Here is a 27,070-nt window from a genome sequence, read left to right as displayed (position 1 = left end):
AGCTGCCAGGTCTCTTAAAGAGCAGGAACGATAGCAGCTACAGATGGGTAAAAGTTAAGAGGTCACTGTGCCCAGCCTGCTGCCAGGCCAGGCAGAGCCCCCAAAGGCAGCACAAGCCAAGACTTCAACTGATACCACAATTGATCTTAGCCAAAAGGTCACGAAGTTATGATGGGGAGGGGGCTGAGGACGAAAGTGACTTACAGCTCCCTCTATGTCCTCTGCAGAGGAGATGTAGGCAAACCTCTCTGGAATAACACTTAGAATTTATCATGTTAGGCAGATGGCATTTGACTGGCTGCTCTTAATACATAATCCTGAAAGGTCTGTTGCAGTTATCTACTGTAATAATAATGCTGTTTTGCATGTTGCAAGACACCTGAAGCAGCATCAATAAAGTAGTCTCACAGGGCCAGTTTGCTGACACACTGTTTGTGCCCTTGCTGTACACAAGGTTATTTTTAATGGCAGAAAGTATTTTTTTATTGCTCCCTGATGACTTAGAGGAGGCTGTGGATCCTCTGACCTTATTGCCCACACAACATGAGCTTTGGCTGAAGGATGGTCTAAGCAAAACTTTGCTTTTGAAGTAGGAAAGATGTATTTCCTTATTTCATCCGGCCGACAGGACTGCATTCAGTCTTTAATGTAACTTACCCTTGTCCATACCATGATTTTCCAGATTTTGTCAGAAAAGTAGCTTACATATATTGCCCCTGTGCTAGGCAATACTGGGATTGCAATTTCTATCTAAACACCAGTGTGACACACTAAGATATTTATTGATCATTGGAATAAGAATTTACTGAGAGAATCTTTTTTTTAAGCTGTCAAGAAACGTATCAAATTTTCAAGAGAAAGAAGAAATAATAAATTTTTCAAAAATGGCAATATCAGAGCTGCCCAAATTTTCAAACTCATTCAGAGCTGGTAATCCTGTTACCAGAGAGTCAAGGGAGACAGGCCAAAAGCACTTGCAGAGGTACACAAGCCTTTGCTGTTTTTGCAAGCACTCATTCCAAAGTTTGGCCTTAACATCCATGAAAGCCAAACAAGGAGACTTCTTGGGATCCAGCTCACCCAAAACAAGACCTACAAAGGCAAAGTGATCAAAACTCATCACTCAAGTGCTTTCCAAGATCAGTGGAAGGAGGGAAGCAGCAGAGCACAGTTCAACACCTTGGCAGACATCTACCCTGAATTATATGATCACTGCATGTGACAATGTAAATGTTTGCACAGACACTTGACTTCTATGAAGCTACTACACATCAGTGGGAAAATGAAGCCTCTTCTGTGCAACCTGGGCAGACCCAGCTCCTGCTAAGGCAACCATCCATTTCTCTCAGAGGTGATCCCTGTAAGTCCCCACCTTGGCAGGGCATTGATAGTGAAGGGGCACTATTCTCCAGATCTCCACTGTATGTGTACAGAGAGGAAAATGCATTCTTTGAGGCTGCCGAAATATGTGTGTTTCTATCAACACATATATTTGATATATAATGCAGGCCCTCTAAAAAACAGCTTTATAGTCATATGAAAACCCATAAGAGCTAATGGTTTTAAGGTATTATCTATTTTCCAAATCTCAGATTTTCTGTTACGCCCCTTATGCAAAGAAAGCAGAGTTGTGAATCCTCCATGGGCAGAAGAAACTTCTCTAAGGACAAAAGAACAAGGCACAGAGACACCTTCATCGACTCCTGCCGCAGTTCCTAGATTACAGCATCTCCAGGCAGAGAGTACAGAACTAACACGAGTTCTCATTTCTTGGCATTACCTGAACACACAGAAAGGGAGATACACAAAGACTGTATGGAGTATGTGGCTGTTAAAGTGGATAGTGCACACCAGTGACAGAACTTTTAAGATCATGAGCAGTGTGTGTGAGAAAAATGGACCTGTCAGGTAACACTGCACAACCCCGTGTAGCTTCAAGGGACAAAGACTGATCAATTTTTAATTTCAGTTGTGAATAATTCATTACAAGGCTAAGAAATCTTCTTGAATAGATGAAAGATAGGAGATAAAGGTCTCCTTCTCCTATTCATATTCCATATCTCTGCCCAGCCAACTGTCTGTCCCAGCCAACTGGGTCCATCCATACAAAGTACAAGCTTCCATATCCAGCTTTTTCTTGCAAAGTCAGAAACTTCAGCCCACTTAAAAATGGACATGTTCTATGCTGGTCCTAGAAGATACACTAAAATTCAAACATTCAAAGAAATACTTAAGATGTTTCAATTTCTGATTAAAATATAGGGGGTTTTACATTAACAAAAACATACTGTGAGTATTCCCAGCAGTTTCTCTGCAATGACTTCTCTAAGCCAAGCAAAACACTGTCTGTCATAACTCTCTTTTAAATCTTCCCCAAAAACCTGTATCAGGGCTAGGGGGAACTTTTAAAAATTTAATCAAACTGCATTCAAGTTCATCTTGATTTAAGGGATGATAAAAACAAGACCTACAATTTTTGCTATTATTCCAGCATAGCCAATTAAGATGTTTATACTTCTCAGGGAGCCCTCAGCCCAAAAGGCCTGTTATAGGGAATGTGTAATCTCAGATTTTTGTGCTGAAAATATGTGTTTATCTTTAATCACATCTTTAATTGCATCTGAGTCAGGATGTTTGCAAGGCAAAAGAGCATCTGTGGTGTTGGGGTGGATAGCCAAATAATAGTAAGACATGAGTCCTGAACTGTATGGACTGTAGACACTTCAAATACACATGAACATGAGTAGGACTGCAGTACTTGTATCTTTGATTGCCAATTTGTTGTTAGACAGGTAACTTAAAATTATGGAAACCCTGAAGCATGTAAGCAGCAGTGATGTCTTTTTTTACACTGGGAAAAATCTTGGGTTTCTTCTTAATGTATCATGACATATGAGCATGCTGTTTGAATATCTAAAAGTGACATAATTTAACAGAAACTGGACAAACAAATTTAGGCTGTGGAATTAGCAAAAGCAGGGAGGAAAAGGAACTAATTTTCAAGGAAACTTCATCAGTTGGTGTAAAACTTACATTTACATTATCTGGCACAGCAGAATATTGAATGCAATATGGGGTAGGTATTTTCTTACGATTTACTGAGCAGTGAAGTGCTCTGTTGAATTGCAAGAGTGCCACTTTCTGAATGCAGGTGTGCATATCTGGTGAGGAGAAGGCTGGCAGGCACAGCCACAAGGGTATGCAGTCGTATCCTCATCAGTAAAGAGCACCAGCACTCACCAACTAACAGAGAAACAGACTGGTGAATCCTGAAAAAAGATCTTTTACAATTTTTTTTTAAAATCTGCTTGATTGACATTTTGCAATCTGTTCATTGAGAAAGACCTATTTTTGATAGATTTACTCTAACTGAGAACACTTTCTGTGAAAAGTTTTGAAAACCGTTGAAGCATTTTGTGCTGTCAATCTTTTAAGTCAAAACTACATTTTTAAGATCAGTGGTGGTTTTTCCAAAGTTAAGGTTCTTGATGAAAAAGAATCAAGAATGGAAAAAGATGAAAAACAAAATAAAACATTGTACTTCATCCAAATAAAGGTATTTCTAAAACCACTGACTTGCAAAATATTATACCTGACTTTTCATTTGGACCTGAGTATTTTTTGAGCTCAGACATTTTTCCTGAGACAAAAATAATTTTCTTTCTATTCTATCCAGAGGGACCAGTCGGAACAAAAAAACTGTTTTCTATTACTATTTTTGTCCCTAAGCGTTTTTGCTTTCCGTATTTCTTTTTTCTACTTCCCTTCCTTTCTTAAAATGCCCTATCTACTAAAAAGCAGAAGAAAATTGAGTGTGGAACTCAAGGTTCTTTGCTCTTGCTCTCCTCTTTTCCTCTCTTTATTCAGAAAGAGTAAGAAAAGAGCTATATTAAGCTGAAATTTTATTCTGCTGTTTTCTGTTGAACAAAAGATAGTCCACTAAAGCCACTAAATCACAGATAACACTTCTCTGGGCAACATTATTAGGAACTGACAGCTGGAGATAGATGAAGATCTCATCTTTTAAAGAAAAAAGTACATTTAATTTCCTTTGTACATAAAATAGAGAGCACAGCATTGTGTATCTGAAGATAAAAAGAAATCCCAGTGTATGCTGGGTGCCATCCTTACAGAGATGTAATACTGGTCTCTGTTCTGAGCTTACATTGAGCTTTAAATTCAAATTAATTTAGAAACAACTATTCTTCAATTCATGGTAGACCATGAACTTTAGAAAAAGAAGGTGACATTTTACAGCCAGTTCCATTAGAAAAGAACAGCTCACAGAATTAATTGTTACCTTTTGGGAGGAACACTGGAAGACAGGACAGAAAGAGGAGGGAGAACGGATCTGTAAGGCAGAGAGATGGGCTTGCCCCTGGTCCTCAAGGGATCATCCTGGGAGCCACTAGGACTCCTTAAGGTTGATACCATAATGGATTTGACACTGAGCACACACAGTGGAGTTGGTATTGAACATCAAGGATCTCATCAACTACCTTGAAACAGACATGTTAAAAAGCTATGGTCATTTTTTTCCATCAGCTGAGCCATATCATGCCAGGCTCCAAACATGTGGAGTGAAAGGGAACAAATTTCTTCTACAGAGGCACTGGCAGTGTATAGCACACCCTTATTTCTGGGGGACTTTTTTGATGTGTTTTTTTTTTTTCCTTTCTCAAGGAACCTGTGACTATGACACATATACCATTCACATTTGCAATGTATAAACATATTTCATGTGTCCTTTCTGTAGCACTACCCCCTGTTGCTTTGGTTGCATTTGATTTTAACACATCCCAGGCAGCATGGAAACAGTGAGGGTGAAACTTTGTTTGCCTGTGTTAAGCAAGACAGTTACATGTGTAGTTAAACACATGCTTAACAAGAAACTATGGTCAGTCCGATTCCAGTGGTATGAAAGACTGCTTTTGGCTCCTGGGGAAGAGTACAAATTTTAAGAAAAACATCTGTATGGAGGTTTTGTTTCTAAGTCTAGAGACTATTTGTATGTTGGCTGAGTCCGGTTGCAAGCCCTTGTAAGAAATGAAGGCCTAACACTAAGCAATTACCTTCCTTCGATTAAAGGCTTCTTCTCAGCTAGTCTAAAATAAGAGTGGAAATTTTTTTGTGAACCTTACGCCACTGAAGGATGAAAGGTGGTTTTCCACTGAAAACACTGGCAATAAGCAGCTCTTCTAACCACAAAAGCTTTAAGGAAAATTCTTTGACCATCTTAATGTAAAAATAGTTATTCTGCTTTCCTAAGACTTCAAATCATGCCCTTCTTTTTTTCTTTTTTTTCCCAAGTGGACATAGTTTGTAGCAAAGGATAATATTAGGCTTTCCTGTTTCTTGCAGAAATAAGTGCCTCTGCAAAATACAGAATATAGAATGAAACTTGCCCTGGATTCAAGCTGGAAATGCAAACATAGCAAGTCAGAGCAAATGCAAGATCATCAAGGAGTACAAGGGTCTGTGTAGGTATTTCACAGGGTGAAAACTACTGGTTTGAGTTTCACCCATACACAGGCAAGCACAGTGAAACACGAAGTGTCCATGTAAAAAAACATCCAACGAACACTGACCTTCAAATTTCTCTAAATTGCTGCTTCTCTGTGAAGAAATTGATTTCTTCCTCTGCTTTTTGGGACTGGCCACCAGCTGATGATGGGATAGACTCAAATTGCTTTTCAGAAGTTTCTGCGTTCTATATTCTGATCTAAAACTCCCATCTTACTACACCATGACCTATCTTTTTTGGGTACTGGACCCTTTTTCAAGGCTTTGGAAGATCACTATGAGCAAGATTGCTCTCTGCATTCCGATTCTATAAGTTTTAACATCCAACTGCTCCTCCAGATGTATCTAGAAACTTCACAATTCAACTGCTGTGCTATTCAGTAGTTTTGAAAGCTTTTTTGCACCACAGCAACTACAGATTTTACTAAGGCTCTCCTTCATCTGTTACAGCTAAACTGAGATGTTGAGCATTTTGGGTCACCCACACATCTGCACATTCCAAGTACAGTAGGAAAACAACTCTCAATAAGCAGGATCCACAGGGCAGATCTCACACAGAGGTCTGGACAGCATTTTGAGCTGCAGACAGCTGCCACCAGGAACCATCCAGGCAGATACCCACATATCTGTGGTGCTATGCTGACCTCTCCCTGACCCTGGAGACAGGTGCCCCAGATTTCTTCCAATTCTAGGTCCTGCTGCTTTTCTTGTTATGGAAGAGCCCAAAGACCAACCTTGCTACAATTTTTATGAGAGAGATAAACACCTTCTCCTTTACTGTCAGAACAGGGATTTTGAAACTGATTTTTCAGCCCACATACACACAGACACCTAGCCAGGCTTGCTTCTTTTATTTCTAATTTCAGCAACACTGATTAGAAGATCTGGCTTCTTCAGTCCTCTCTTTTACCTTGGTAATACTGAACATCCCTGACTAAAGCCTTGTTTTCATTCTCCTCAGACCTGTGGATGCCAGTTACCAAGACTGCAAAAATGTCAATCAGCATCTCAGACTGACAATTGTACTTAGTTATCTCTGACCCCCTCCACTCACAGATGTTTAGAATTATGATTCAGGAGCTGAAGAAAGTTGCCTTCAGGAGCCTTAAAGAGAACTAGAAGTGCTCTATCTGGCTTTCAAAAGGATAGTCCAAATAAGCAGCCAAACTGAGCATGAATTCTGAACTAATTGAAGTTTGCCTCTCCTGCTACTGTTATGAACTATAATTCTCCACATTTCTGGAGTGCCTTCTACCCTCGGCTGCATGACAACTTAAGAGACTTAATTGGCTCTCACATGCCTTTCAAAGGTATTATTTCCAATTCAATGGCTAAGAAAAGCACAGCACAAAACATCAAGCCATTGTTCAAGTGCATGGCAATAAAGATGAATTGCTGGAATAGCCCTTCCCATTTTCTGAAAAGTACAGCTTCTGTACCAGCTATTGTTAGTTTGGCATTTTTTATAATTCATAAATGAGTCAACATTAAAAAATTACTAAAATAAGTCATCATTAAAAACATGGTGGGTTTTTATTTTAGTGGACAATCAATAGATATAGGCTGTCGTCTAAAATGTAAGTTGGAGAGAAGGGCAAGTTGCAAAGTCTTCCAACTGCATATCATTTTTTCTCAGAGATGCTAAGATAAATCCATTGCTTTCCAGAGAGGCCACTTCAAAGGTAGTTACACATATGCCCTCAGAAGCAGTTAGTGCTTAAGAAAGGCAAGGGAAACCACACAAACAGCAAACAATCAACTAAGACTGGATCCTAAGTTGCTCCAAATCAGTGATTATCAACAACTACATTCCAAACCTGCTGAAATAAGATGACCATTCCCAAAGCAGTCTTTGCAGAATATCAAATTACTAAAAATACACAGGATATTTCAGTGAGTGTTTTGTTCATCAAGAAAACAGATAAGGGCTTCGTGTTAAGAGAAATATCTTTGCTTTTTCCCATGGAGAAAGGGGCTGCTTCTCTTCCATATGCTGTTCTTAGAAAGCCATGTGTCTATTTCAGGAGCACTGCTGGTCCATGTCGTGAGGCACCATGCAAGCCTGGGAGCTGAGCATGCCTCTCCATATGCAAAGCAATGGCAGCTTCCCATCTCCCTCAATCAATGCAGGGAAAAGGAAGATGTGCATCCTCTCACAAAGGCAGTGAATTTGCAGAGTCCACACCAGTGGGGAATGTAAAAATACATTTGCAATGGTCTAGCTCTCACTGAAACAGTAGCAGTGATGCAGCCAGAGTCCTAACTGAGAGAACACAGTCAGTGTAGCCAAAGGTCTGATGTCCTTTGAATGATCAATCTTACAGTCAGTGGAACTGCACCTGAACTTGAATTTAAGCCTTGAAAAAGTTCTTAACAAGCTATGCAGTATTAATTACTCCTTATTTGTCATGTTTATATTTTATTTGCCTAATGACAAAACAATTAAACCAATTTCCTCCTTGTCTAGGTCTAGCACAGGTTAATGCCTCTGTATTCTGTTGTCACCTTATTGCAAAAGTTCCATACCTTCTCATTGATTTCTCAAGGGCATCTCTTTGCAGCACACCCAACAAACTCCAACTCTTTTCACAGCACAACCAACAGACTGCAGCTCTCTCCTTGCCCAGCTAACCCACTCCTTTGTAGCACTCTTCTTCTTATTGGACACAGCTGTGGCCTCTTAAGGGCAGGCCTGTTCCTAATCTTTGGTGATTAGTACAGCTGCAACTCCTCAGGTGTGAGACTACCTTCTGCACTATTTTCTTACATTCTATCCCTCCACAGTATTCTAGCTTTTCACTGGTTTCCCTATAGCATTTGTTATTTCCTACTCTTGCATTGATCCTCTTATTCCTCTCCTGGGTGGTTTAATTTCTTCATACTTTAATTTAGAAGCAGAGATATCTATGACATTGAACAGGGAAATACACAAACACACAGCTCCAACTTTGTTCCAGATTTCATCCACCACTTTCTGATGGTTTTCACAACTCTTATCAGAAGAAAACATGCACAAAACATGCCTAAGATATTTCATGTGATGCTTTATGAATTCCTTTATAACTCCCTAAGAATCAGTGTTAATTCTTCCCGAGTGAAAGACTGGGCCTCACCACTGACAGTCTAAAGAAAATGAAGTGCTGAGAGAAGATCTACATGAGGAGGCTACCCTAAAAGTGTCCAAAAGGACATTCAGATTACATTTGACACATCCTGCAGAGGGGAGTAAGGCGGAACACCTTTTCCGAAGCAGTTCCAAAAGGTTTTACATATAGGTGTCACTGAGAGTTTTGAAGCGAGATTCTGCTGTTAATGTGTGCTCTACTGCTCCATTCCTCTGCTGAGGAGTTTCACAAGTCTGTTGCAACTCCTTATCAAAAGCTTCATTTCATTTGAAAACTTGAGTAGGTGCTTCTTCATTGAGCTTTCTCAGCAGAAGGGTCCTGAATGTTAGCACAATGTCCTCTAACAGCAAAGATTTAGCACACAAAGACAAATATAAAAAGACAAGCATTTCAGAAGAATTGATTGGAACATAAAAAATTTCTATGCACATGCACAAATAGACATGTAAGATGAGCTCTGCCACTATGTAGTGGTTGAAGAAGATTCTGCTATAATATTTACTCACAGGAAGGCAGCACAGCTCTTTGCGAGGAAGAGTTCTTCCAAGTTAAACTGAGAGGTTCCAGAGCAGAGGTCCAGCCTGCATGAAGGTATTGATAAACTAATCACAGAAATTTAACCACAGCTAAACAAATGTTATTTGACCAATTATCAGCTGACACCCAGTACATGCCTTTATGCAGTCCTTGGAAATGAAACACAAAAGTATTACTTAGCCAAAATTGAACTCATTGTTCTGAACAGCTCATATGCCTGTAGAGTCCCTTCCAAGCTAAAGAGCCTGAAGTCATACAGGGACTCCCTGAAGCAGCACTTATCTGGTCCCACACATCTAGACAACAGCACTGTTGTTCTCATTAGGATGACAACTTCTGGTACAGACAAGTGACTCTTGAAATGTTATTCCATGCTGAAGCAGTTTTGAATGTTAGAGACTGAAAAACAGTGGGATATTCTCAGTAGAATAATCAGCTTTTTTTAATTGAAAATTCACATATACAGCTCATGGTACTCTGCACAAATGGATGCAAACAAAGAGCTTCATATAATACAATGCTTTTTGGACTGATCTCACAGTTATTTATATTTACACCAGCTGAATTGTTCAGTGCAAATGTTCCCATGTCTGTTCCTGACACTGGATTAAAAATTAAGACAGTCCAGCCTGAGACTTTTTTTTCCCAGAGGCACCAAAGGCAGCTTTCTCAGTCACTCTGTCTTGAGACGGAGAGCCTCCCGCCGTTGTTTCTGAACTGTCCTGGAATCTTCCCACAGACTGGGTCCTCTGATGTTCTCCCAGTTATCCAAGTTGGATTTTTCCAGCTTCTGCAGACAAACAGAAAAAAAAAAAAAAAAAAAAAAAAAAGAGGGTCACCTTGACAGATCCATGATTTAAAGTACATATGATTCCAAATTGATTTTTTTTTTCACAAGAAACGCAATATCACCATTGGGTTGATGAACTTTCATCTAGTCTGCATGAGAAGTTCAGCAAGAAAGAAAAACCTAGTAGTTATCCATACAGCTACATAAATGACTAAGATAGGCATTACTGAATCTGCTTGTCAGCAGGTAAGTAACATTTAAGGCAAGGAAGCACTGCAGCATCTGAGCAAGACTGAAGATACCTTGTATTCACTTTTTCTCCTCTCACCTTGTTTTCTAGATCTGTTCTTCAAGTCTTCCAAACACTGAAGTAGTAGGAGTGACAAGTATTGGTACAGCTCAAACAGAAGGATTAGTAGTTAGTGAGCTGAAGTATCCTGTCAGCAAATATACAAAAGCATGCTGGAAAAGATTCGTTATCTAGCACAAAGAGAGACAGCAACGGTGCAAACCCCTTCAATCCATGTGGTTTTAACTTGAGAGAGGTATGCAATGCTTTCTGCTGACTAGTTTTCCCATGGCACCCAGCCACCACAGACAGGCCTCTTACTAAGTCATATATGAGATATGCTACCTGACTGAACTGTCAGGTATTGAAAAACTAGATTTAATCACCTTTTTTTTTGCCTAGTCCTATCATCCCTCCATAGAACTACCAATGACTTAGAGGCAACATAAATGAAGAACAGGTGCCCTTCTGACCTCACCTACCATGTGCTGCAGTCAAAGAACACAAACATGTACTGAATCTCCACAGTCCCATTGGCAGAGGCTTAGCGGTCCCTTCCCAGGGTACAGACCTCAAGTCCCACAGGCCAGCTGTGGAACAGCACATTGGACATGGAGGGGAGACTGAGAAGAGGGTCTACACCACTGCCAGAATCAGCGCTGTCCTGGGTGCTACTGAACAGGGCAACACTGCATTCCAGTAATGAATGATACTTAACTGCAGTAGGACTCAAACCTGACCTGTGATCAAGGCCTCATCTCAGCAAATGCTGTAAAAATACACCAGAAAATACTTCACCCTGCCCTGAGCCTGTGGCCTAATTTGTCTACTATCAATCATTCAAATAAATGGCAAACACCCAGGGACTTGAATAATAGTTGCAGAAAAATTCAACAGCTATAACAGAATAGACCTACTGCTTAGTTCATGTTATGTGAAAGTTTCCTGACATTTCTACAATTGAGGAAATTGAAATGAGGTTAGTCAGATATCAAAAGAAATTAGGCAACACTCTACAGAAGATACATGAGAACACAGGCACAAACATAGCAGACTTTCACAAGGTAAGAGCAACTGAACTTTTTGTTGAGTTGGCATAGGTCTTTCTGAAGAATTGTCTTTACTACTTTATACATCTTATGCTTAGCTGGTACTTCATTTCCCCAGGAGGGATCTGAACTGACATGAAAGGAGAGAGAAGGAGGAAAGGTACACATCATCCATCAGTGACTATCTCCTCTGATTGCAAATTCGGAATTTAACATCTGATTCTAATGGAAGCTTCAAGGAAACTACACTTAAAATAACCTTGTGCTTTAACTGAAAGGATGCATGCTGATTTAATTCAACACAAAGGTATCACACACCTGTGAGGAACACAACTATTCCAAAGTTGTTTGTCTCCCAAAGCCTGAACATTAATCAACTTTTAAAATAAGTACAACAAAACTTGGGGTATCTAAAGATAGGCTACATAAAGAAGCCTATCAAAAGAGACATGTGTACTGAGGATCTTTACCAAAAGGTTCATATGAATTTGTCCCTGAAACTTCACAGAGGCTTTATAGAGAGCAGGTTTGTCAAAAAAACAGGAAGCATTTCAAAACTATCATATCCAAACAAATCAGTACCAGAAAGTATCTTGGCAGTTTCTAATAGAAACCATAAAGGTACCTAGAAAACACACTGGAATACACTGACAGAATAAAACAACCAAGGGTTACAATGTGCAGTGCAATGAATGGCACTGCCTGAGATGACAAATAAGATCAATTAATCAATTAAGAAATAAAGATTCTAATGCATACATAGGAAGACTATAATTTTTTATTATCATTGTATTTATAGAGATCATTAACATTTTGTGTCATGTATAAAGACTTTGTAGTATCTTACTGCAATTCAAGAAGAAAGCACCTTTCTTACTACCATGGAACAGTATCTGCAAAAATTTAGTTTGTGGGATAATTATCAGTCATCAGAAGGCAGAATGATTTGACATTCCAACTTTCTGAACTGAAGCTATCCAATTTTGGAATAACAGAGCACAACTGTTGCATGTGGATAAGCAAAAGAAGGAGTGTCACTACTGAAAGGGGATGTGAGAATCTGTTCTGCAATGCTTTCCTATTGAATAGCTATTTTCAAATGTATCTGTGCTGGTTCTGGGTGGGGTAGAGTTAAATTTTTTTATAGTAGCAAGTATAGGGATATGTTTTGGATTTGTGTTGAAAATAATGTTGGTAACACAGGGACGTTTTCATTACAGCTGAGCAGCTCACGCAGTGCCAAGGCTGTCTCTGCTTCTCACTCCACCCCACCTGCCAGTGAGCTGAGGGTGCACAGGAGGGGGCACAGCTGGGGCAGGTGACCCCAGCTGACCACAGGGATATCCCACACCATAGGGCACCATGCTCAGCATGTAAAGCTGGGGGAAAAAGGAGGAACAGGGGGACATTCAGAAAGATGGAGTCTGTCTTTCAAAGCAACCTTTAGATGTGATGGAGCCTGCTCTCCTGGGAATGGCTGAACACTTGCTGCCCATGGGAATTGGTAAATGAATTCCTTGTTTTGCTTTGCTTACACCAGCACCTTATGATTTAGCTATTAAACTGGCCTTATCTCAGTCTATGAGTTTCCTCACTTTTACCTTTCCCAATCTCTCCCCCTTCCCATCATGAGGAGTGCATAAGCAGCTGCGTAGGGCTTGGCTGCTGGGGTTAAACCAAGAGAGTACCTCGCATACAACTGAGTAAAACCCTACCCTTTTTGCTTGGTCACTGACATGAAAATTCTTACAACAGAATCATCCCAGAATAAACAGCTACATTAGATGTAGGCTAAAGACATGCACATAGCTACATTGTAAATTCATCTTAGTGATGAGAATAAGACCAGTACTCTTAATTAAGTGAAGCACAAGCTGCAAAGTTACACAGCTCCTTCAGATTCCCTGAGCTGTACAGTGAGAATTCAGGCAAACAGCTAGTTCTGGTCTCACATGGAGCTGAAGTAAATATCTTTCATTTTAACTGGCCAGGTCTTCTTAATTTCTTATTTCTTTTTTTCATTTGAGCCACTTGGATACTGCCTACCTAACTTTATGAAGACATCACATCACATGTTAAACTACTTCCAGCTTTTACTACACTGAAATTCATATGAACTGGAAGGCTAAGACTCGAAATACTTCTTCTCCCAATTCAAATGTACTAAACACTCAATCATTGGAGACTACAATGAAATGTAATCAGATCAGATCAGCAGCACTTTTCCTGCTTGTCTCAAATAGCCCAAAGGATATTGAAAATTAGCCATTTAAAGTAAGATCAGTATAGTCCATTAAATCTACTGATTCACTCCCTAAATCAGCTAAACTGCCTCTTAAGAGTACAGGACTGACAGAAGCTGTAAATTCAAGGGAAAAAATGCAGTTATTCAGACAGGCACAGTGAAAAGGAAAAATATGCTCAACTGTTTGCCACACTTGACTTTTAAGACTTATCAAATGGCTTGACTGGTGCAAAGGTACCAAAAAGGACATAAAAAGACCTTCACTTCTTAAGTGCTGGTTCAAATGCCTGGCTTAAGTACAAGTTATAAGCCTCTGACAGCCTTAAAAAGATAAAATTTAGAAAGAGAGCTTGACTTCTACTCTTGCAGGATAGTCTTCATGCCCCAATACACAAACTGAAGTCTGCAGAAATTCATTTAGAGCTATTAGTGTTCAGGCTGAGTAAATTCAAGGTGGCCACTTGCAAAAATGCTTGGCTTTAGTCTCAGTTTCTCACATGTGAAAGGAGGGATAAGAGAATCCTGTTTACTTTAAAGCTTGATGAAACAAATTCTGTGATGAACACCACAGAAAGAAATGGCTCTGATATAGAGAGCAAATTATTTCCCATCATTATAGTAAGCAAACCTATTTGCAGACAAAAGATGAGCCAGGGAAAAATATCCTCATGGCTGTAAGAGGCAGTGAAAGAATTAAACCAATTGAACAGTCTGTTTTTTAAAGGTGTCAAAAAAGCTTAAAGAGACAAAAGGTATATTGAGGAGCTCTATAATGATATATGGATGAAGAGGTACAGAATTACAGCTAACACTGAATCTGCTGTCTTGTGTATAACTGAAAATCTTCATCATCGCACTGATATGGCTTTAGTGGGGTTTTTTATATAACTCTTTCACAGAGCCATCTTTTTGACATCTCATTTTCTTAATATAAACTGGGTGTTACTTTGCCTAGGAAGTGACATAATTTAATATCTGCAATTAGTGATTTAATAATCTGGGATTTAATAGCCCATGATTAGTGATTGAATCCTCAGTTTAAAAGGAAGGGGTTTTTTTTCAATTAGAGAATGTTTAGTTTTTATGATATTAGAAAACAAGCAAGTTAGTAAGCAGCAAAATATGGCCAGAATAAGATCAGTTTTTGTTCATTAAGGGAAGAATTGCAGGGGGTGAGGGGGGACTGGCACGTAAGTATCCAGAGAGCTGCTTCTCCTTTTGGCTTTACTGAAGACTGGCAAAACCCAATAGAAGCTTTGTTGCTCAATTCAGTGGGATCCAATAGCATTCATCTATGGCACAATTAATTAACCTATGGTGAACTGGTTTAAGAGACTCTTTCCCCATGCATTATTGCCCCTTTAATTATGCCAATTCAATGATGTGGGGCTGTGCTCCAACCAGAAACAACAAAATAGTTTAGGAAAATAAATCCATACTGCTTATGAAAAAATCCTATAGAAGCATAGGACTATGGAAACACTTGAACTGGCTGAAGGATGAAGAGTGAAGAGAGAAGTGGGTGAAGAGAGAAGTGAAACATCTTTGAGTGACTATTTCACAGAAGATGTGTTCTGAGGAACTGCACCACCAGTTTGTCTGTGCAACCTTTTCCGTATGTAAAGCATGCAAACAGGACTTGCCTCCACCTCAGAGGTGTCACAGAGCTTAATTAATGTTCACAGAGTACTGTCATAGCTTTATGTGAAGGTGTTATAGTGATACAAAGTGCTCGGTAAACTAAACAATTCTATCACTCAGTTAAAACTACATGATTACACAACCTTGAATTTTTAACGTAAGAGAAAATAACATGAGACAAACTTCCATCCGGAATTAGGCCTTGCCATGATTTCATCCTAATTTACAAGCAGTTTTCCTTCTTAAAATTCAGAATCTCTTAAAAACCACAATAAATCTCAGAGGATAATCCAGTGCTATTTATGCATTAGAGCTGCAGATCACCCAAGATGGACTTCTCAGTCCAAAAGATTCACAAGCTTTATGACAAAGTCAAAACAATGCATGCATGGGTCATTTACTTTCAGTGTATCTTCTTTTCCTAAGCAAAAATGAAACTCAGAAAGGTCCAACATAAATAATAGCAGGATTGCAGTAGTACAACTTCAAGATCAAACATCCCAAATTCAGTGAATTCCACATTTAATTAAGCAATTAGGTACATTTAGGATAGTTTTAATTTCTCTCATATAGAAAAGTTTTATCAAGCTATGGTTATTCTGCCCCAGAAAGGGAGGTGGTGCTTACTAAGATTTATCCCTAAATTCACTACTTGGGAGACCTAGCCAAGTCAACAGCACCAAGGAATTTCCCAAATCTGACTCCTTGTTCTTGCTAAGTTTATATCATACTAAACTTTGTAAAGGGATGTCCTAGTTACTGCAGCACAAGTCTCTAAAATATAAGCAGCCAGGGACAGACTTTTGGGATGTTTGCAGCATCTTTTTCAACTAAATAAAGGTGAACTTGACTGAAGGGGATGTGTGATCTTTAACAATGCAGGAGACCAGTAAGAGTAAAAAATTACATTTCTTTTGCTGCTAGGACTATACAGATTTCTACAGCACATCTCTATCTGGAGCCCAGAAAGCCCTCCTGACACCAATGAAATGGTTTATTTCAAACAACTTCCTAAGACTATGAATACTTGGAAGTGTGGACATTTTTTTACCTTCTGTATATAAAATCTGGCACAGTCTGTCCTTCTAATAAAGATAAAAAGATACTCTAATAAAACAAGGATGAGGTGTACCAGAATAAAAACATATGAGACCCATGAGTCACACATGGTGTTTTTCCTTCCAAAGAGATATGAAAAACAAGGTTTCTTATGTGAGAAGGAAAAGCTGCAATGAACACCACAGCAAAGACTAAGAGATTACCACAACAAGAAATGATCAGTTACCACCATGAAACTACTAACAGAAGTGTGTGGACATAAGAAAAGAAACAACTAGAGAAGGTTTACAACAACAGTGTCAAATTAAACTTAAATCCAGGCCATTAAGAAACTACTTTAACGTAACCACACTCCTTCAAATCAGCAGTCAACCTCACCAAGCAGTTGACCCTTCTGAATTGGTGGGCTCAATCTCCTGCCTCTCACATGCTCCCCCCCTCTACCCTGGTCTCAGTTGGTTCAGGTAACATTCACACAGTTAGTGTAGTTTAGGACTTCTGCTTCTCATCTACACTTCCCTGCTGATTTTCCACTCACCTCTCTTCCAGAATTTGCTTATCAATTTATATGCTGAAAGAGAAGGCTTTTCTCTGTTGAGAAACTATGATTTGGGCTAAACATTAACAGGGCAATTTCAAATCTTTCAGCCATAAATAGTTTTTCAGTAATATCAGTGGCTACTGTTTGATTTGTGCTGTTGTGCAATTTCTCATAGGGGAAAAAATCCTCCTGTTTCTTCTCTACAGCTAACATCCCTTTTCTAATTGATGAGGACAATAATAGGAGCATTATTCCCATTATTCCCACCAGTAACAGTAAAGCTACTTCTCAGCAAAACTGCTGAATGTACAGTTCAAAATAATATGTGAATAACTCTAATTGTCATTCTATTAGAACCAACAGGTCTTCAAATCAAATCAGAAAGACTTCTGTCTTAGAAAGATCAAGGCATCTTTTAAAATTTTTACAGCATGAAGTTTTAGAAGGTAAGGTCTGGGGTCTTTCTAGAGCTGGAAGGTATGTTGGTTTTGAAGTGCATTGTGCTTAAAGACTATTTGTGTTAGAGCTGTAAGATGGCACAGGGGGACACTGGCTCTCCAATGACTTGAGGGGAAGATGCTATAAACAAGATGGATTATTACATATTGACTAACCAACACCATTTTCCTCAGCCTGTGAACTTCTCAGTGATGCCTCCCAGCTATCCCTGGGCAAATACCAAGTTTTACCAGACACACAATGAAGTCAGGTATTAAACTTGGGAACTTCTTCATTCAATTTTTAGAAATTTGATTTTTTAGCTAAGAAGTGTGCGAAGTCCATGCTCAGCCTCCACGAGAATCTTGCATATAATTTTTCTGTTTGATCAGTAAGCCTGTTAGAACAAGCAGTAGCTAGCAGCACTCATTAACACAATAAATGAAAGAATTCAGCCATGATGTGTGCATACAACTTGCCCTACTCAAACTTTTGGGCTTTTCTGTGACTGAGACAACACACAGTGTTGGCACTAGCATGGTAAGAGGTGGTCAATTCATGTGGCATTAAAAACCAAAAAAACACACATGGAACGCAAGTTGATACTAAGGATTCTATTTTGGAGAGAGGAGACAGGGTGATGAGAAGCGATCATTTGTAACAGTCCCAACCATGTCAGCTGTCTGACTGATAATCACTCACCTTGTTTTCCATCTATTAGACATCAGTGTCTTCTTACTGGATAAGGAAAGTGCAAATGAAACATATATGAAAGAAACAGCTCTCAGTTAAGGAAAAATCCTGTGCTAAGAGATGACTATGAAAGAATTTACTGGACTATTAAATAGAGATGCATTCCAGAAATAACACCAGTAAAAAGTGATACCCTATGAACTTTACTCTGGAGGCTGTCTTTTTTTCCTGCAAGAGACTTTTCCACCAGAATTTTTCCTGGGCCATACCCATCACCAAATTCCACCTTCATGTGTTTCTCTATGAAAAACTCTGAAGAGAGTTAATAGTTTGAACACATTGAACTATGGTACAGAAAACTATTGAGATGTCAAAAAGAAAAGTTCAAAAACTATAGGTTTGGGTATGGAATGTACATCTACTCAGAATAAAATGCCTAACACAAACTATTTAGATTAAAATCCTTTCCCAAGGCAGTTTCTATTGATGATAAAATAACAGAACTTTGTACTTCTCTACAAAACACTGTGTTGAAGACTCACGATGAAATAAAAACATAAAAGAACATGTCACAGGTGAATAAACTGAAATACAAGAAACTCAGCTTGTCCCAGACACAACATGGAGGGCAGTTGGAATCTAATGGCAAGGCTGGACAATGCACCAAGAAAGGAGAGTGCATGGAAGGAACAGAGTGATTAAAGGAAGAAGAAAGTATCTCAACCTCTTCATTTATCTAAACCTATTTATTATCATGACACTCACTAAGGAGGGATATTTTCCCAAGATCTCCATCAGCTCTCAAACAGCTCAAGGCATTTAGCCACCACTATCTTCACAGACATTGAAGCAAATCAGTTCAGTACACTAATCTGTTAATTCTTGAACAGCAACAAAATCAGTAATCCTCTGGTACTGATAAAGACAGCAACAAGACCCTTGCAGATATCAATGACTGGCATCCAGGAATTTCTTTCTAGAGCACTCCTGCTGTCCACACACTTGGATGCAATTACTGTGTTCCTACACTGTCACTCCCTGAAAAAAAGGTTTCATCCATTCTGCTGGCCCCTGAAGATATGTCAAATAAGCAGTAAGTGGCCTGAGTCTTTTTCAGAAGAGCTTATTCAAATTCTTCTTTTAAGACAGTAAATATATAGGTTATATTCCCAAAACACCTATCCAAATACCTTCTTTTAATTTTTCAACTGTCCTCAATATACATTTTAATACTGTAATTACAAGTCTTTTGCTGTAATTCTCAGGACAAACAATTAAAAAACTTCTGTCCAGAACTATTGTTGACTTTTTGTGATTTATCAAATTATTAGGAGTGAAACCTTCTCAACATTCATACTCTTTAACTCAAGAAAGCAGCATTCTCTAGTCTGACCATTTGCAGACCATTTGACTATTATGTCAATTATGCCATCCTTGCAACCAGTTGAAGGAAAACCTTGTAAAGTTTTAGTTTTGATATTTTGAAACACAGAAGACTCATTTTTCTTGCGGTTGTGTTCAAATGATCTTCCCAGCTATTAAGAACAGATCTTACTTCTAATTCTACTATAATTTCCGCAGTAAACAATGTTCAATTCCTATCACCTTCTTCCTATGGAAGTATTTATATGAAAACACCATTCTTCTCAGTCCCTTTCATATTATTTACATCTTTAACTTTCTTTTAAGGAATTTTTAGAGCCCTAAGTTAGTTCAGTCAGCCTGTTCCGCAATCTGTTCTTAAAGCCCTGTTCAAAACGCAGATACCAAAAGGAGAACCAGAATTTCAGTCCCAGCCTCACCAGTGCCACACTCAGAAGTAAAATCACCTGTTCCTACATCTACCATTCCTGTTCATATTCATACACTGAATTAGCTTTTGTGCCACAAGATTACACTAGAAGATCAAGCTGAATTATTTATTCACCGACTCCTAAATCTTTTTCCAAGTTGCTGCTTTTCAGAATGCAGTCTACTCTGCATTTTCAGTTTTTGAAATAAATAACTTCAGCTACTCTAAAAGGTACTTAGCACTTTTAACGGGCCCATGTTAGCAAGTTATATGAACAGCTCTCTCTCCCTGCCTTGCCACAGTTTTACTATTGCAGTATTTTCGTATCACTTGCACATTAGTAATGATTTCACAATTTCCTTCACATCACTGAAAAAAGTACCCAATAGTGCCTGAATGTCCCAAATTTCCCAGAACTCTTTTAATAGTATCACCTTCCTGCCTAGTGATGATTCTCAGAGAACCATCATTCCCAGACTGAAATTTTCAGCAGCCACTGAAGTCTTCCAAGCCCATTCCTAGAACATAGCTATAAACCATTAGAGTCTAGTAGGTACTTAACATCTTGTTTGATTATTAAGGGATTTGGAAGCACATCTGATTCAAATATAAAGGACTTTTTTCTCTAAAAAAATACAGATATGTTTTTGAATGTTGCTACTTTGTCAACATAGTTACTCATTATTTTACATCCTCATTATTTTATTCTTGGTTTGCTGCAACACCATCCTCTCACCCCTGTCCTTGTCAGATTACCTGTCAGACAGCTCTGATGCCCTTAGCATCTTCTATCAGTCTTCCCTGCTTTATGACTAACTCATTTACTGTTTCCATAGCAATCCTTCACGTTTTTATTTATTGGAATATATTTTCCTCTACTATCAATTGCTATTGATTCCCACTGAATATCACATATTTGATTCAAACTTAAATGATTTTTTCCCACAGCAAAATGTTAGTAAATTCTTAAGGAAGCTTTTTTTTTGCTAGAAAAACCCCTAACAACAATTCTATATTTTGGAGCCTGATGTAACTGAGGCCAGATTTTTTAGTGCTTATTAGACCATTAATTTCACAGAAGTACAGAAACCAAGTGCTAGAATAAGGAATGCTATTTTGAGACTGCATTAAAAACATGAAGAGGAATGTACTATGACTGTTAAACAACCACGAGAATGGTTTTCACTCATCATAATAATCAGGTTTTTTATCTCCCTTTTTCAAACAAATTTTTGTCCTTTCAAATAAAATACTCAGGCTTTTGTCACAGGTCAAACACTTGACATTTTTTACAGTGTGTTCTACAAGGCCCAGCTCAGCAGCAGAACCACATTCACATTAGTACCAGCATCACTAGTGGACAGAGCTGTGATTTATTAGGCAAAGGGGAGCAGCAGGGTCTAATTGGTCATATGAGGACACAAAAGTGTGCGAGAGGAATGCATAAACAATGGAGAGTGTATGCAAAGGTAGCTTGCTCCTCTGGCATGTCCCAAGACACAAGATAAATGCCATTATTAACAGATCTGAGATACAAGAAATGCAGTATGAATTACACATGTAAATTCTTCCTTCCTCAAAATAGTATCCTGACCAGAAACATTCCTTTTATAGTTTGAGATATAATTTAGTAAATGAGAAGGTAAGAAAATGTCTTCATGTTAATTTCCTCACAATAAATTAGGTCTGTGATTATATCTTTTTACATCACCATGACCAGCACATCAGAGACAAAATGCAGACTTCAACATGTTTGAAATACTGGAAATGTCTTTACTTCTTGCAATATGCCCATAAGGGCATATATGTACGCTTATAGAAGAAATGATGACATTCTAGAAGAATTCTGTATGAATTCAATATGTACACTTCTGTAATGACAGTAAGATCTTGGGGAGGGCCAAAGGACATTTGCATTTATCAGGCAACCATGCTTCAAAAGAGCTGGCATGGTATCCTCAGTAACAACTGCAGATATAATGCTAATAATATTGTAAAATAAGGCTTTACATATCAAAACAGCAACTTTTTTTTAACTGCCCTTGATCTCTTATCACACCATATTTAGTAACAGCCACCAGTGTAATCCTTCAATGTGACCTATATATGGAATTAGAAGGTGTTCCTAAGAGCTGTATTTTGGACAAGTCAAAAATAAAGAAAGGAGAAAAACATCCAGCCAAACGCCTCTAGTCCGGAAAAGATGGGGTCCACAGAAAACTACTCTCCTAAATGTTAGCTGCAACGGGGTGATTGGTTAGATTTTATCCACCAGAATACAGAGGTAACAGTGACTTAAAATTGCCACACACTCAGCAGCGTGGAGCCTGCAAACTATGTGCAGGACTGCTGGTAGTTTCACAAGTTTCACTGAAGCAAGAAATTAAAGTGTGCTTGCAAGTTGGTGCCCATAATAAAGTATATATTGATATTAGATTTCAAAACAATAATCCAAATCTATTTTCATTATGCAAATCCATTTGTTTTGTTGAACTGATCTGCCCTCTATAACACCCAAGCACTACTCTGGAAGAATTTCAGTCTGGGAACTCTCTACAGTTTAGATTAAGAAAAAATAAGATTGCTTCTGTCATTTCTGTCCGTCAGAAAAGAGTCTCATTACCTAAGAAGGCTTGTAATATATTGTTATGCCAGATGTATTTTATTAGCATTGATTTATCCATAAAGATAATGGAATTATGGCTATTTAAATATTTTCCTTAACCTATTTACTCATCTTCTGAAGAAAGACTATGGTATATCTGAATACAGATCTGTTGATTTTGAGGTAAGATATTGAGTTTGAGATGTGGTTCTTTTTACTTTTTCTTCCACATAAACAAATCAGAGCAGCCTTACAATATATTGAATGGAAACTGAGAGACAGTAATCCCAGAAGCAATCAGAACTTAATGAATTTGTAAGTTTTGAGTCTCCATTGGAACTTTCCATCTTGTTATTCCCTGCACCAGAAAGCACAATTCTTTATAGCAGGAGGAAGCCCAAAACTATTTGCAATAATGGTAAAAACCAGTAAATATTTTGTGAAATTAGGCCTGTGAAAGTATAAAAGGTAAGTTTTATTTTTATTTCAGACAAATTACAAAACAGTAATAAAATAGTAAAATTTTATTATCAAGATCAGGTACTGCCATTTGGACACCTAAGTATGAGAGCAATGGGTGCAATCGAGATCTTCAAAGGCTTGTGACAGAAATGTGGTATGGAAAGAAAACAAAAATCTGTGTTCAGCATAAAGGCCACAGAGATAGATGAAGTGTTAGTTGGACATTTGATTCAATTAATTTTAAAACATTAAGAATAATCTTAAATAGCTTTATCCTTTGTTTCTGATCTCAGAGAGGCTTTTTCCAGTTTTTCTAACATGGCTTTTTGTAGGCCTGAAAATTTATAAGACTCTGGATACTGAACTGGTTAAAACAGACATTTTAGAACTCAGTAATATTTGAAGAAAATGCAGTGTTGAGAGAAGAGTGAACTATTTTTCTGTAAAATTTTCTGAAACCATGTAAAAGGAATGACAGTTGTTTCAAAGATACAGAAGAAATAAGATAAAGTACATCATGCACATTGTTCTGTAATTTGGTCTAAAGATCATCCAAACTCATGCAGTAGAAGTGCTGACGTACATTCACACACACTCCCTCTAAGGCCAACATCAGCTCTACATTTATAAACTAGGTTAACCACAGAAATAGTGAATTTATTTGTACCACTGTACTTGATGCCTGGAAATCAAAGTAAAGCTGTGTTCAGAAAGAAGCACTATGTGTTCAAAAACCTTTCTTTACATAAATCCTTGTTTTTATTGGACATCAGTGAGTCAAAGGCAGATGGTTGATCTAATTTTAGTTAGGGACAGATACGACCCACCAGCGGCCAGAGTAATCAAGGGTAGCCAAGGTTATGGGCCCCAGGCAACAAATTTATTTTACCTCATATTCAGATTCCAGTGTCACAGGGTTCTGTTTTAATTTTTCTTTCAAAGCTGGATCAACCTGAAAGACAAATAAAAATACAGCAAAAATGTTAAGAGTATATTTTTTAAGAAATCTTAACCTCAAATAAACTGAGTACTGGTACATGCAAACCCTCCCCTCCTCTAAAAGAGTTTATGTGCCATTTGTTCCAATATCAGAACGATGAACACAGCACAAGAATTGGGCTGAAAAGAAACACATTAACTGCCAAACTATTAAATATTCAAAAAACATTTTTCACTATAGCCCAACACTTGCATTACATTAGATACTTAAATCCGTACCTGTTTAGTTTAAAACTGTTAAACTAAACAAAGCCTAATTAAATGAAACAAGCCCAAGAAAAATAAAATTGCGATTGTGGAATATATTATACTCCTGAATGTTGAGTTCAGGGAATAGGCATACAATGTTTCCTGGTTTTCAAAGTCTGAGCATGAGTTGAATTTCCAATTTTCTGGTGAACACACAGCTCTTTCCTAGTTTTGATTCTGTACTGACAGTGCTGGTGTTTCCTGCCACCTTTCAAGATGCTTATTGAAAGAACAAATCTAAGAACAGACATGTCAATGAACCACAGCAGAAACATTTCATGTTTTAACTTCTTCTGAGCCTGGAAGAAGTGATGTTCATCCCTCCCTTTGCTAAATAACGCCTGTCTCCCACAGGTCTAAGAGCAGAAGCTAAGGGGAAGAAGATAATTAGCATTCTTCACATTTAGAGAAAGCGTTTTACCTTCTTCTCAAACAGCCACATACACAGTATTCAGACATAGTCTTTATGCAATATAATTATAATACCAAATAAATTCACCATGAGAGAACAATCTCATTTTTAGAGCTTAAAAACCAAAATAAATGCGTAAGGAGACTGGTAATGTGTGTAATTCTATATCCCTTGTACACTACTCCAACTATAACTAATCCAGTGAAGAAAACTTGTTACTCTTAATTTGCTGCTTCTTGATCTGAACACAAAGGGCCCAGTAACCCTCATCACAACCGAGGCCCAACATCTACAAATAGTTTAGAAAACAAAAAGGAGGGCATACATGTAACAGAATTTGCCCAGCCAATGAGAAGATCCACCTTCAGATTCTCTTCTAACACAAGTTCCTACTTATCAGAGATACTTAAAATACACATCAACTATGTGAATTGATGGGAATTGCTCTGAAGAATTTCCCTGGGCCATAATGTTCCCCTTGATTACAGGCACTGTCTGCTAGTTAGCATGCAGCCTGTGAGACCTCAGTTCCTAAGGATGGATGCTCAGACAGGCAAGTCTAACACCATCTGTGCATGGCCAGAGCTTTGATTTCCCTACCTCATCAGCGATCTGGCCATAGAAATACACACATTTGCAACTTCCAGATTCATTACACTTGGGACCTAAGCCAAAATATCTAAAATGGTTAATGTTTGTACCGGATACAGCTCCCACCTTCTTAGCAATTAAAAAAAAAAAAATTGTAAAACAAGATAGTGTCTCTGCACTGGCCCTCTACATCAAATAAAAAATTAAATGCTCCATCTCTGTCTTGGCATCCAAGGCCTCTGTAGAAGTGCCCCTCATTAAAGATGGATTGTGTTTCTCCTGTGACCATGACCTCCAACAACAGCCATGCTTTATTAGAACAACGAACTCATCCATCACATGTGCAGAAATGCAAAGTCTCTGGGCAGCCAGACAGGCTTTGAAGCTTGCTTTCAGAGAGAGAAGAGTGATCATGGACCTCACTGTATTCAGAACTAAATGCAAACACTATTTGTTATGTTTTGTGTTCTCACAATACACATATGGACAAGGGGAAATTAAAGCTGCAGTAAGTAAGGCAGCAACAGTTTTATTTTATCCTACAGTTTCCCTCCATTTAATAATAAGACAAAGTATCATGGTTGAAACATTGTTTTTACTTAATTAAATACAGCCAGAATTTAACTTACAAAGACAGTTCAATATCCTATTATCAAGTTTTATTTTATCAATTTTTAGTGTGTTTGTTTAATGTGTGGTGTTTGCATGGCTACATTTGTGTAAGGCAAAGGCAAACAATCAGTTAAGCTACTACTGCTTCTCCTTCCTTCCAGCCCTTTCTGTCTTCAGACTTTCTCCTGTCTTCACTCTGCTCTGCCTTCACAAAGACAGCTAAAACTGAGACACAGCATTCCAATTTGATGCTGTAACTTTAATATTAACAAAAAGTCAGAAATGAAGAAGCCTAGTTGAAATTTCTTTTTAAAAAATACCCTGAAAATGCAAAATGAACAGAGTGCTGCTTCTTTGGAAGCAGAAATTTTGTTTGGGAAATTAAGTTACCCAAAAAGACAAGTTAAACCCTGTTCTGAGGGCAAACTTCATATACACCTTAAGCTCACTCCACAAAACTGATTCTTTTGCCCCAAGTTCCACCAAAAAAAAAGTAAAAAAGAGGAGCAAGTATATATTTCCTGTCCCCTATATACATACTTACTCACACAGAATAGTTTAAACATACTTGAGCTGGCGCAGTAATTCAGTCACCTGCACTTTCTAATGCCTTGACTGCAAACCCCAGCTTTTCAGCTACCAAATGAGATGGGTGGGTTATAAATTGTTTTAGGAACCTATATAGAAGTTGAGAATAAGTGTATTAAAAAGTTTTGTTTCCACTGTGTTTGTACGATGCTGTGCTATCTTTGAAACATCACAAGAAAAAAAAGTGAATGATGCTATATGCTATTTTCATTCTGAAAAGGCAGATAAACATCAATATGAGCCACAATCACTGATCATAACCAGAGAACACTTCAAATGGGGGTAGAGCCAGGAAAATGGCCATGCCAGAGCAGTAGCTCTGTTGTGTTACACATCTGCCGCAAGATCTAAATACAAACATACATTTTGCTTCCATGATGACTACTATGCCAACACATACTGCCAAATGGGCTAGAAGTATTCAGCTATGCACTGGCAAATAGATCTTCAGCTAAATTACAGATACAAATCTGTATTAGTAAATATGATGATGACAGCAGACAAAGCCCAAATGCTGTAAGACTCTGACAGTGTCCTCTCCACCAGTATTTAGGAGGCAGGAAGGAACAGAAAAGATATTCCTTTACACTAGAGGACTCCTCTTGTTCAGCAAAATCTCAGCTACTCTTCTAAGATCCATCTAAATTCAGAGTTTATCTCTAAATGTAGAATTCAAAGATATGTGCATGTGTAGTTACAGCATAACTTCACATTAAATTCTTACTGAAAGACTACTGAAATACTTGATGCAAGTATTTAGACAACCTTCACGAGATGCTGTCTGCAAGGCTTTGAAATCAGTACTATAAATACAATTTTTAAAGGCTTTA

General features: G+C 38.2%; 1 protein-coding gene across 1 annotated transcript in view; it reads right to left on the bottom strand.

Moving 5' to 3' along the window:
• Positions 1 to 7,031: 7,031 nt before the first annotated feature.
• COX16 (cytochrome c oxidase assembly factor COX16) overlaps positions 7,032 to 27,070 on the bottom strand; it is a 47,235-nt gene continuing 27,196 nt past the window's right edge. The window contains exons 3-4 of the mRNA XM_054634648.2: positions 23,679 to 23,741; positions 7,032 to 9,975 (exon numbers count right to left, since the gene is read on the bottom strand). Of these exons, the coding sequence (XP_054490623.2) occupies positions 9,859 to 9,975; positions 23,679 to 23,741 (180 nt within the window). The 3' untranslated portion in view covers positions 7,032 to 9,858. The remainder of the gene's footprint in view (positions 9,976 to 23,678; positions 23,742 to 27,070) is intronic.

The sequence above is a fragment of the Agelaius phoeniceus genome, chromosome 6 (assembly GCF_051311805.1).
Source record: "Agelaius phoeniceus isolate bAgePho1 chromosome 6, bAgePho1.hap1, whole genome shotgun sequence".
NCBI lineage: Eukaryota > Metazoa > Chordata > Aves > Passeriformes > Icteridae > Agelaius > Agelaius phoeniceus.
This window is presented reverse-complemented; position numbering and strand designations above follow the sequence as displayed.